Source organism: Corapipo altera, unplaced genomic scaffold (assembly GCF_003945725.1).
Source record: "Corapipo altera isolate COAL_440 unplaced genomic scaffold, ASM394572v1 169, whole genome shotgun sequence".
NCBI classification, from domain to species: domain Eukaryota; kingdom Metazoa; phylum Chordata; class Aves; order Passeriformes; family Pipridae; genus Corapipo; species Corapipo altera.
In genome coordinates this window covers 2,643,398-2,655,563 of record NW_020884946.1, presented here as the reverse complement: position 1 = coordinate 2,655,563, position 12,166 = coordinate 2,643,398, and the positions used below count along the sequence as shown (strand labels likewise).

Below are 12,166 nucleotides of genomic sequence, written 5' to 3'. Positions count from 1 at the left end.
CCGGGGGATGCTCAGGCTCTTTCCGGAGCCTGTTCGTGAATCCCCCCCAGGAACACGGGACCGGGGCGAGAGGTGCCCGACTTCCCACGCCTCCCCCGGGGCCAACACTTGGGGTGCCCTACCCGGGCCACCCCATTCCCTTCTCGTTCCCCCGCTGTCCCGGGGACCGCGCCGGGGCGGGAGGCGGTGCCGGTGCCGCTCGGGGCGGTGCGGGGCGGCCCGGGAAGGGGCGGGGGCGGTGGCATGGGCTGGGCTGGGCTGGGCTCGGCACGGCTCGGCTCGGCACGGCACGGCGGGGTTCGACAGGGCTCGGCAAGGCAGCGCGGTCCCCGGAGCCGCAGGTAGGTGCGTGCCCGGCGCCCCGCACCGCGCTCCCGGCTCGGCTCATCCCGGCTCGGTTCCATTCCGTTTGGCTCGGCTTGGCTTGGCTCGGCTGGGCTCGGCTCGGCTGGGGCTCGGCTGGGCTCTGCTCAGCCCGGCCCGGCTCAGCCCGGCCCCGCTCGCCCCCGCGGGTGGGCCCGGCGCGGCCGCTTGTTGCGCTCGGGGGTGAGTTGGAGCCGGAGCGGAGCGAAGCGGCCCCGGCTGCAGGAATGCGAGTCATTTCCTCCGCCCGCCCGCGGGAGCTGCGGCCGAGCGGGGCCGGGCTGCCCCGCCGGACCCCCCCACGCACCCCCACGGCCCCGCCACGGCCGCGCCGGACCCGCTCTGGTGCAGGGTGCGCTCCAGGGACGCGCTCGCCCGCGGGACCCCTCGCCCATGGCTCACACTCGCCCACGGATCCCCTCGTCTGTGGGACCCCTCACCCCCGCGTCTCACTTGTCCACGGGTCCCCTTGTCCCTGGGTCACACTCGCCCGCGGGTCTCACTCACCCACGCGTCTCCTCGTGCCTGGGTCACACTCGCCCACGGGTCTTACTCACCCGTGGGACCCTTTTTCCCTGGGTCACGCTCGCCCACAGGTCCTCTTGCCTTTGGGACCCCCTTGCTCATGGGTCACTCTCTCCCACGGGTCCCCTCACCCGTGGGTCACAGTTGCCCACGGGTCCCCTCATCCCTGGGTCACACAATAACCCACAGGACCCCTCGCCCACGACACCCCTTGCTCGTGGGTCACACTCGCCCACAGGTCCCTCTGCCCACGGGTCCCCTCATTCCTGGTTCACAGTCACCCGCGGGTCCCCTTGTCCCTGGGTGACACCCACCCAAACACCCCCTTGCCCATGGCACGCCTCACCCCATGGATCACACTCACCCACCCATCCCTTCACCCACGGGCACCCTCACCCCTGGTTCCCATCATCTCTTGGCTCCCTTACCTGTGTTCCTCTCATCCATGGATCCTCCTGTTTCTGGGTCACAGGCACCCGTGGGACCCCGTTGTCCGTGGGTGCCCCTCACCCCGTGGGGGTGCTGGGGGTGCCAGCTGGTGGTTCCTGGTAGTGTCACTGATGGTCTTCTCCGTGTGTCTCACCGGGGATGTGAATCCCTGCCATGTTCTGGAAGCGGTGGGGATAAATCCATGTCGCTCCTAAATCAGGCTTTATCTGACACCGTGCCCTCGTGGCAGCAGGGAAACCAGGGCTGAGGTTTCCCAGGCTGGAGCTGAGGTTTCCCAGGACCATACTTGGTGTTCCCGTGTCCTTTGACTCACATGTGGGAGTAAGGCATGTCCTGGCCCCTCCGTGCCCCCCGCTCCCCACCACCTTCACTGTCATCTCCCATTCCTGAATCCCCCTTTTTCTGCCCGTGTCCAATGCCTTTCTGGCCATGAGGATGTTTTTTTTTCTCCCTAAACCAAACTCTGCTTTTCCAGAGATAATTTTCCAGAGATGCTTCAGCACGGCACTGATGGAGCTTTGCTGCTCTCCATAATTCCGGGCTGGTTTGTGTTGGTGTTTTTCCACAGGGCTCGCTCACCCTCTCTGATTCTTGGATAGAGCTGGGATTAATTTGAGCTCTCTTGCTTGAAAGCGATGTTCCGTTTAAAATTCCCAATCCCGAAGGCGTGTTGGGGTTTGGTTGTAGGTACTGGATTTTTACTATCGTTTTTTAAAGGAGTTTCTTTTTTTAAACTGGGTTTATTCAGGCTCTTTAAACCCCGAGTCTGTAAGCAATTATTCCATTACATGAAAGTCAGGACGCTGAGAAAGATTAATTCAGACCAGATGTAAAAATAAATGGGAATTTGAAATTAAGATGATGTCAGTTCCCTCCTGCTAAAAAAAAAACCCGTCAGCCTTTGGACTCCAGATGGAGTATACAAACCATGGCGCTGGTTAAAATATCTGCCTGCTCCTTAATTGAGTTTTAGGCTGCTTTTTTTTCCCTCCTTGACTGAAAAGTGGGCTTAGGTTATTTTTCCCGAAGATATTTTCCCCATTGCTGCTGGGGCAGGGAAGTTGATGGAGGCTGTGGAGTGGCTGAGGAGCTTTCCCAGCTGGAAAACTGGAGAGTGGCGCTGCTGGGGGAAGATAAATCCCCCTCTGCCCGCTCCAGGATTAAAAAAATAAGGAACTTGGTTTGGCTTTGTTTTGCTGGATTTGGAGCTGGAGGCAAGGACGCCACGGAGGGCAGTGGGGGCTCCGGATAGTCCAGGCTTGGGTTTGTGTGTTTTGGCATAAAATGGAGCTGGTTTTTGGGCTCTGGACTGTCTGCAGAGCACTTCGCATCCTCCCTCTGTTTTTACTCTCCCTGTGCACCGAGCAGCGCACGTTCCCCAGAGTGGGAATGGGTTTGGGCTCTGATCCCATGTTGAGGAGTGTGCCTGGGAGCAGGATCCTGGGAAGGGTTTGCCCGGGGTCAGAGCGTCTTGGGGGTGTGTTATTGTATAAAATAACATGAATATTTGTAATTGCATATTATGAATATTAATAATCACACAACACTATTAATTCAATTATATCGTTAATTATATTTAAAATATTGTTCTAATTCATAAAGAGGGAGGTCCATGGTTTGGAGAATCAGGGCTGTGCTTTCTGTGGCGCAGGGATTCGGGATGGTGACTCTGGCCCTTAGGGCTGCTTTGTGGTCCAGGGATCCCGCAGCCAAATCCCAAGGGATTTATGGCAGCTGCTGCTGGTGTGGGCTGCAGCCTGCCCACGGAGAGGGGAGCAAAGGCAATTCTTCACATCCATGTGCATCCTTCAGTGTGATGCCTGTGGTCTCCTGAGAGAGGGATCGGACTCTGGGAGGTTTGGGCTTCTTGACACTGGGGGATGGTTCATAAAGCTCCTGGGAATGCTGGGGGACAGGAGCTGGAGTCGGCTGGGAGAGCTGGGCTGTCCTGAGCACGACCCTCTCCAACCCAGTCTTGATATTGTTCTAGTCCCAACGACTCAGGCAAAGTTTGCCGGAAGGAAATACGATGGAAGGGGCTGGTTCTATAGCGGGAGAGGGAAGAGGAAAAGCAGGCGCCGTCCCTCCCTCGCTGGAGCCTTTGCCAGGAGAAATCCATCTCCGTGTCCATCCTTGGCGGAGGCTGGGACGCTTTATTTATACTATAGTGCTCCAAAGTAAGGCAATGAAGAGGCCTGGGATGGCTCTTCCTCAGGTTGAATGGAAAATCTGCACTTCCAGGCTGGATTCGGCTCTGTGCACAACAGAAGAATGAGCAGGGGAGCAGTTTCCTGAGCTGCCGTGGCTTGGCATGTGTTTTCCTACGGAATGTGATGTCCCATGGGGCTTGTCACCAGCAGGGCAGGACCGAGGGGCCATTATCCCATTTTTGGGATGATGCACTTGGCTCAGCCATCCCCAGGTGTCCCAAGCACCCACTCTGCCCATTGCTGTTGTCCCGTTGCAGCAGGCAAAGGAGAGGAGGAGGAGGAGGAAGAGGAGGAGTGTTGCAGAGGTGGAGACAGGCGAGCTCCTGGGGGAACCTTCCCTGGAGAGGCTTTTTGGATACCCCCAGCACTCGGGGGTATCTGCTGGGGCTGGTGGGGGCTGGCCCCCGGCTGCCCAGGCTGAGTTTCCAGCATCCAAATAGCTTTTGTGGCGGATGAAGTAATGGAATATTTATAACCGAGTCCTTTTTCCCAGTGAAGGTCTCTTTCATCTGCCTCCCTTCATTAGGAGGAAACTGTTGAGTTCATGAAGAATTGGAGACGATTTTAATTACGGGGCAACCGCAAGCAGGAATTAATCTGGCTTTTGGGTTTGGAGAAGCTGCATTAAGTGACGGCCTTAAAACTTGTAATAACAGCTCTGCACATACCTGAGCCCTATGATGTGGGGTGAGACCCACTCCAAACGCTTAAAAACCAGAAATTCCTGCCCCGTGAATTCACCTTCCCATCTCCCTCTGCGCTCTGGGCAGCCTCTGGCTGAGGGATGGCCCGTGCCTACGTGTGGGTCCTGTGCTGGATCCCTTCCCTCGCCCCTGTTGTGGTTCAGGAGGGCTGGAACAAAAGCCCGGGGGTGGGTTGGAATCATGGGATCGTGGAGCGGTTTAGGTTGGGAAAGACCTCTAAGATCACGTTCAGCCATTCCCCCAGCACTGCCAAGCCCACCACTAATCCATGTTCCCAAGTGCCACGTCCCCACATGGCTTTTAAATCCCTCCAGGGATGGAGATATCTGACAGGACAATTTTTTTTAAAGAAAATGGATATTTTGGCAAGGAGGGGATGAATTTGCATGGTGGGAAATGGGCTGGATCTGCCTGGAGGCTGCAGATCATGGCTGGGTTGAGCAGGGGGCACTGTGATGTCTGGTGGGTGCCACAGGGGTACAAACCTGACCCAAACCCATCAGGATAGAGACCTATCTGCTTCTTTTGAATGTATGGAGTGGGGAAAATGCTGCCTGTGCATTGAGCCTCTCTTCTCATCCATGGAATCTGCGTGCTCGGAGCAAAACCCCACCTCAGCCGGCAAGTTCAAGTGATGTTAAACCCCCAGCCTGGAATTGCATCCAAATTTGTATTTCCAATGAGAGCCTGTCACGCTGCTCCAGCACCTCCATCTGAACCAAGCCCAGCCTCTCCCTGCCCTCAGTGTTTGCAGGATCCCGGGATGAATAAATCCCTCGCCGAGTCAGCAGCGCCGGCCCCGGCTGCTTTTCCAAGCAGGTTCGTGGCGTGATGTTTTCTTTACAGCAGAGCTTTGTGGCAGGATTTATCCCATGGCATCAGTACGAGGGAGGGAGACAGTACTCCAGCAGCCTGGGCTGGAAAACACGGCGGATCGAGGAATTTTCTCTGGAGCTACAAAGGATTTGCAGTGTGTTCCTGTGGAATGTTAGTGGTCTTTTCCCTATAGCATGGAAAACGTGGCTGGAAGAGCTGAATCTCCTGGAACTGCAGAGGCTGATCCATGCCCAAGTCCTCGCTCGCAGTGTTTTTTCCAGCTGGCTTTGCTCTCTGGATGGAAAACCCTTTGGAAAACTGCCTGGGGTGGAGGTTCCCACTTGGAGTGTGGGATGACCTGTGTGGCAACCCAGGGGGGCTCTCCAGGGAGAGAGCAATCCAGGATCTTTCCAGCTTGGAGCCAGGAAGGTTGGACTGGATCTTTAAGGGTCTCTTCCAAGCCAAACCATTCCATGGTTCTCTGTTTGTGCCTCATATCGACGCTTCCGCCGGAGCAGGAACGACTCCAAGGGCAGCGGCGCGGGGTCCCAGGGAATCAAAGCTGACATTGTCGGAATGAGCAGCAGATGCTTGGAAAGAATTTGCCGGCGTCTGGCCGAGGCTGCTGGAGGCACAGCACCCTGGAAAGGGCTTTGTGTGCCCTCTTGCTAAATCTGTGCAGCTCCAAGCGCTGGCAGAGCCCCTGGGGAAGCTCCTAGAACTGAGGGGGTTCTCCACAGGGACCATCCCTGTGTGGTCAGCTGATGGAATGTTCTCATTCAGCAGCAGGAACTGGGGTGTTTTCTAAAGAAATACCAAAAAGTATGGTTTGGGTTTTTTTCCTCCAATATCTGTGTTCTGCTCTAGGCAGCTTGTGGGGCTGCATCCCTCATGCTCTGGGAACAATCCAGGCTGGGGGAAATAGGAGGGGAAAATACAGTGACTGGGGATGAACAGCCCTGGGATGCCATAGAGTGACAGGACAAGGGGGAATGGCTTTCCACTGCCAGAGGGCAGGGTTAGATGGGATATTGGGAAGGAATTCTTGGCTGTGAGGGTGGGGAGGCCCTGGCACAGGTTACTCAGAGAAGCTGTGGCTGCCCCTGGATCCCTGGAAGTGTCCAAGGCCAGGTTGGATGGGGCTTGGAGCAACCTGGTGTGGTGGAAGGTGTCCCTGCCCATGGCAGGGCAGTGGAACTGGATGGTCTTTAAGATCCCTTCCAACCCAAACCATTCCATGATGCTAAGAGCACCGTGGTGCCATGGGGAAGCTCTGGGTGGGGGCCGATGGCCGGCAGAGAATCCCTGTGATGGATTCACCATAACTCAGAAGTGACTGTAGTTCTGAGCCAGCTGTAGCCCACAGAGCTGCCATAAGAAGGTGCTCTCATGAATCCATTGGGGCTGCAGGATACCTTTGGATGGGAGCAGGGCACAGAGGGTGCCGGAGGGTGCCCTGGGATGCAGCTGCTTTGCCTGGGATGTGGCTCCTCCTCATCACAACCCCTGCAAGTCGCGTCACGCCCAGCCCTGCGTCAGGGCACGGGAGCTGCTGGGCACAGGGCCGGGAAAGGATGTTTGCCAAATATTTTCAACCCCGTTTCGTTCACTCCTGGGGCTGTTAATGAACCTTGAAAGCAAGCCGGGTGCTGTTTGCTCCGGTCGGGATCAGTCGTGTCTGGGCACAGCCGGGATGCTCAGCCACGGTGCACAAACACAAGCACAGATGCAACACGTGGCCACGACGTACAGGGGCAAGGCACAGCCTCAATGCATGGCCACAGGGCATGGATACTATGGATAGGGGCCATGCATGGCCACGATACACAGCTGTGATGCATGGATTCAATGTACGGATCTCGGAATGCACCACCACGATGCATGGATGCAATAGATGGCCACAACACACTGCCACAATGCATGGATGCAGTGCATGGCCACAATTCACAGCCACGATGCTCAGATGCAATGCACAGATGTCAGAATGCACAGGTACAATTCAGAGGTGCCACGCTGCACCGCTGCAATGCAGGGATGCCACGCTGCACCGCTGCAATGCAGGGATGCAATGCGAGGCCACGACACACGGATGCAACACACAGGTGCAATGCGTGGCTGCAGTGCACAGCCCTGATGCAGGGCCACAGCACATCATCACGATGCAGGGATGAAATGCACGGCCACGATGCACATCTGTGATGCACGGATGCAATGCGTGGATGCCACAAAACACGCATGCAACACATGGGTGTGGCGCGTGATGCGTGGGTGCAGCACGTAGAATCCATGATGCAGCACCACAATGCATGGATGCAGCACATGGATGCAACATGTACGTGAAGTGCATGGCCATGATGCACGGATGGATGCAACTCATGGATTCCATTATGCATGGATGCAATACATGGCCGGAGTTCACAAGATGCACGGATGCAGCGCATGGATCCGATGCGTGGCCGTGATGTTTGGAGGCAGTGCACATTCACCATATGTCACCATGCATGGATGCAATCCATAGGTGCACGACTGTGACACAGAGATGCAGTGCATGGATGCCACGATGCACGGCCATAATGCATGGATGCTACAATGCATGGATGCTACAATGCATGGATGCTACAACGCATGGATGCAGCGCGTGGCCGTGATGCGTATCTGTGGTAGGTGGATGCAATGCATGGATGCCATGGTGCACCACCACAATGCACAGGTGCCAAAATGTAGATGCAATTCACGGCCACAGTGCATGGATGCAATGCATGGATGCCATGATGCACCACCACAATGCATGGATGCAGTGCATGGATGCAGCACGTGGCCACAGCACAGCATGGATGCAGTGCACAGGTGCCGTGCAGGGCCATGATGCACAGCTGTGATGCACGGATGCAGTGCACAGGCATGATGCACAGCCACGATGCACCATCACAACACATGGAATGAGATGCATGTTTGAGATACCTGGATGCAATGCACAGAATCCATAATACATGGATACAGTGCTGGGCGAGGCCTCGGTGGTGCAGACCCAAATTGCCGTGGTGGTGAGACAGAGCATCACCTCCGGGTTTCCCAACTTCTGCAAAACCCCAGGAACCACCACCACCACCAAAAAAAAAGGCACCTTGGGGCGCTTTTTCCCTGCTGCACAAACATGCAAGTTCCAGGCTTTCGGAAGCCAAAGGCATTTCCATCTAGACCAACGCAAATATTTGGTGACAAGGGAGACACTCTGCTGTCCTGGTGCCAGCGTAAATCTGGGGGTTAGGAAAAGGCTGAACTGGTTTAGAGTTTAAAGGTCCTTTCTCGTGGTGTCACGTGGGAATTTGTGTCCCTGCGGATGGTTGGTCGTGGGGTAAAAGGTGCTTAAGGAATATTCACCCTTGGGAATGAGGGTTGCGTGGGGTCAGTGTCAGGATGGATTCACCAGCTCTGAATGGCAGTTCCCATCTGCAAATCGCTGTTAGTGCTTGGATGGTTTTATTTAACCCCAGTAAAGAGTTGGAACTGGAAGGGATGTGGGGGTCCTGTTCTGGGACCCCACACCATCTCCTTGCCTTTCTGCAGCTGGCAGGGGAACCTCCTGCGTCCCACACTGCTCCTTGCTGGCACAGCTGGGTTGTTCCCAGCAGATAAACTTTTATTTGCTTGAAATATGCCAGGAAAGCCTTTCCTGAGGTTTTTCTGAACCCGAGCCTGGGGAACAAAACTGCTGGCTCAGTTTTTTTCGGGCTGGGCCTCGATCCTGCCCTGACCGCGGCGCCGGGCTTGGGATTTGGGGGTTGGCTGTGCTGGGGTGTGCTCAGGGGTTTTGGGGGACACCTTGCTTCTCGGGGGGGGGGGGGGGGGGGGGGGCTGGGGGGGGGGAAGGGGGGTGTGGAGCTGGGGGTGCCACGCACAGGGCTCAGCCCCGCTCTGTCCCGCAGGGATGGCGCCCGCGGGGACCGAGGCCGCCCCGGCCCGTCGGTGAGGTGCCCCCCACCAGCCCCCCCGAACCCCGAGCCCCGAGCACGATGAGCAAACTGACCTTCCACAACAACAGAGTCATGCAGGACCGACGCAGCGTTTGCATCTTCCTCCCCAACGACGACTCCCTCAACATCATCATCAACGTAAGGCAGCGCGGGGGATGGCGGGGTGGGGGGGAAGGCCTGGGGAACCCCCTGAGCACTGACATTTTCATCACACCCGGGGGCTTGCAACCATTTGCACGCTCTGGTTTTGCCGGTGGATTTGATCCCGAGCCTGCCTGCTCCCGCCCTGCCGGAGAAATGCACAGGAGTTATTCCCCCTAAGGCTGCGGCAGCGTTTTACGCTCTCCTGCCTCTTCTTGACTCGATGTTCCGCTGGCAGCAGCGTGTTTGTCGGCGGGTGACCTGCTGCTTGGCATCCCACGGGGTGGCACAAGCCCCCTCCTTCAAGCCCTCGCTCCACAATCCACTCTGGATGGCAGTTCAGCCTCCCAGGGAATAAACAGGAGGGGGCTTGGCTCTGGTTTGGATGCAGCTTGGAATGCGAATTTCCCCCCACTTTTTTTTTTTTTTTTTTTTAATTCACCACTGCCCGGTGTTTCTTTTGATGCAGGAAAATTTTGAAATTGCTTTCAGGACTTTAAGGGAGCTCATAAAAAAGATGGAGAGCGACTTTGTACACAGGCAGATCGTGTTAGGATAAGGGGGAATGGTTTTAAACTGAAAGAGAAGAGATTTAGATTAGGTGTTATACAGAAATTCTTGGCTGTGAGGGTGGTGAGGCCCTGGCACAGATTGCCCAGAGAAGCTGTGGCTGCCCCTGGATCCCTGGAAGTTTTCCAGGCCAGGCTGGACGGGGCTTGGAGCAACCTGGTCTAGTGGAAGGTGTCCCTGCCCATGGCAGGGGGTGGGACTGGATGATCTTTAAGGTCCCTTCCAACCCAAACCATTCTGAGATTCTATGATTCTATGAATGTTCTGTTTTCTGCCCCCAAAATCGTCTCCCCAGTGCAGGGCTCCTCCACCACCCACTGCTCTCAAGCTGCCCCATGGTCCCTGGCAGAGCTCTGCTCTGCTCAAAGCACCCCAGGCTTTTGCAGACTTCCATAATGACCCCATGGAATACTGAACCCCACAGCCCAGCCTGTCATCCCCCCCCCCCATCCTTCTCGGTGGTGCCTGCCCAGCTCAGGTGGGCACAGGTGCAGCCAGGACCACTCACGGGGTGTTTCTTTCTGCAGGTGAAGATTTTGTGCCATGAGTTACTGGTGCAGGTGTGTGACCTCCTGAGGCTGAAGGACTGTCACCTCTTCGGGCTCAGCGTCATCCAGAGTAAGTCAGGGGCTCATGCCATGGGTTTGGTGGTTCAGCCTGATGCCATCGTTGCTCAGCAAGAAGTGACGCCACCAGGTTGGGGGTGCATCCAAATTACCCCTTTTGGTGGCCTCGTTAGGTGATGAGGAGGGTGGGGTCGGGGCAGGGCTTGGCGGGATGCCGGACACACGTGGGGATGCTGATGCCACCTCTGTCCCACGCAGACAATGAGCACGTGTACATGGACATGGCCCAGAAACTCTACAAGTACTGCCCCAAGGAGTGGAAGAAGGAGGCCAGCAAGGTCAGCGGTGAGGTCTTGCATGGAGAGCTGACGGCAGTAAGGCCACCTCTGTCCCCGTCGCAGGTCACTTCCAGGACCCGGGAATGCAGCCGAGGGGTGTGTGGGGGGGGCACTTAGCCAGTGTGGGAGATGGGGGGTGGATGTGCAAAATGAGTGAAAACAGGGTGGTGGTTGATGGTTGGCACTCCAAGTGCCATTTTTTTTCCTTCCTTCCTTCAGCAGAATTTTTAAGGTCCCTTCTTCCGATTTCTAAAATAGATTTGGGTTTTTTTTCCCTCTCCCCAAAGAACCTTTTCATTATTTCAGTGCCACGTGCCAAGGGGTTGGTGTCAAGGCTCCAGCACTGGCACTGAGATGGGGACTGGTGGATAATGGACTGGGAGAGGGATAGCAGCAGTGGTGGGGGGATGCAGACCCCCTGGGGGTCTGAAACCCAGCCACCTGCTTCTTTAAACCCAAATCCCCTTCGAGTTCCAGCAGACCTGGGGGGGAAAAATGAGTGTCAGACTCTTAACTGAGGAAAAAAAATGCCACCGGAGTGAACCCGCCCATGTGGGGCAAGGGTTGACCATGAAGGACATGACCCCCAGAGAGCTGAGGTGAGGGACTGGGGCACAATGCCGGGGTTTCCACAGGAACCCTGAAAATCTCCTCCATTCCAGGGGATCGACCAGTTTGGCCCCCCGATGATCATCCACTTCCGAGTGCAGTACTATGTGGAGAACGGGAGGCTGATCAGGTAGGGTGCACTCCCCTGTCCCTGCTCACCTGGGCACCTGCTGGGGTGGGCGTGCAGCCTCGGGATGCTGTGGAATTCTGCTGGCATCCCAAAAGCTGAAGCTGTTTGTGGGTGGGTGCTGAGTGGCTTCTCCTGCCACACAGGGGCAGGTGGGGACACTGCTCCCAGCCAGCCATGCAAAGCCTTTCAGGGGAGCTGGGGACATCATGTTTAGGGATTTATTGGAGTTTAACCCAGGGCACAGCCTGATTTTAACTCACCTTTGTGCCTGTGGCAGGGTAGGAGCTTCAGGTCCTGTTTCAGGGGCAAAGTGATTTTCAGGGTTTTGGGAACACAGTGGCATCTGCAGCCCCGTGGGGATACTTTTGAAAGGGATATTCTAGCTGGCTGCAGTGCAGATTTACACTGCTGAATGGGAAAAGTGAGCAAACAACTCAGCAGTCAGCCCTGCTCACTCCCTAAGAGATTCTCAGTGGGAGGAAGGTGCTGGAGTGGTCCCCACCCCATGGTCTTGGCTATGGGGTACCCTGCTGTACCCTCTAACTCTGCTGCACCTCCTACCCCTGCTGTACCCCCTAATCCTGCTGTACCCCCTAACTCTGCCGTACCCCCTAATCCTGGTGTATCACCAACCCTGCTGTACCTCTTAATCCTGCTGTACCCCCAACCCTGCAGCACCACCTAATCCTCCTCTATTTCCTAGCCCTACTGTACCCACTAACCCTGCTGTACCCCATAACTCTGCTGTACCCCCTAATCCTGCTGTACCC

At 56.3% G+C, this 12,166-nt stretch overlaps 1 protein-coding gene across 4 annotated transcripts in view; it reads left to right on the top strand.

Moving 5' to 3' along the window:
- Nucleotides 1-261: 261 nt before the first annotated feature.
- The window catches only part of FRMD6 (FERM domain containing 6), a 19,068-nt gene continuing 7,163 nt past the window's right edge, over nt 262-12,166 (top strand). Inside the window, exons 1-6 of one of the 4 annotated variants that reach the window (XM_027662607.1) lie at nt 262-341; nt 1,907-2,025; nt 8,995-9,180; nt 10,281-10,371; nt 10,578-10,657; nt 11,320-11,396. In XM_027662607.1, coding sequence (XP_027518408.1) covers nt 9,082-9,180; nt 10,281-10,371; nt 10,578-10,657; nt 11,320-11,396 — 347 coding nt within the window. In that variant the 5' untranslated portion in view covers nt 262-341; nt 1,907-2,025; nt 8,995-9,081. Of the gene's footprint in view, nt 342-1,906; nt 2,026-8,994; nt 9,181-10,280; nt 10,372-10,577; nt 10,754-11,319; nt 11,397-12,166 lie in introns of all 4 variants that reach the window. The other 3 variants (XM_027662606.1, XM_027662604.1, XM_027662605.1) reach the window with 3 other exon arrangements.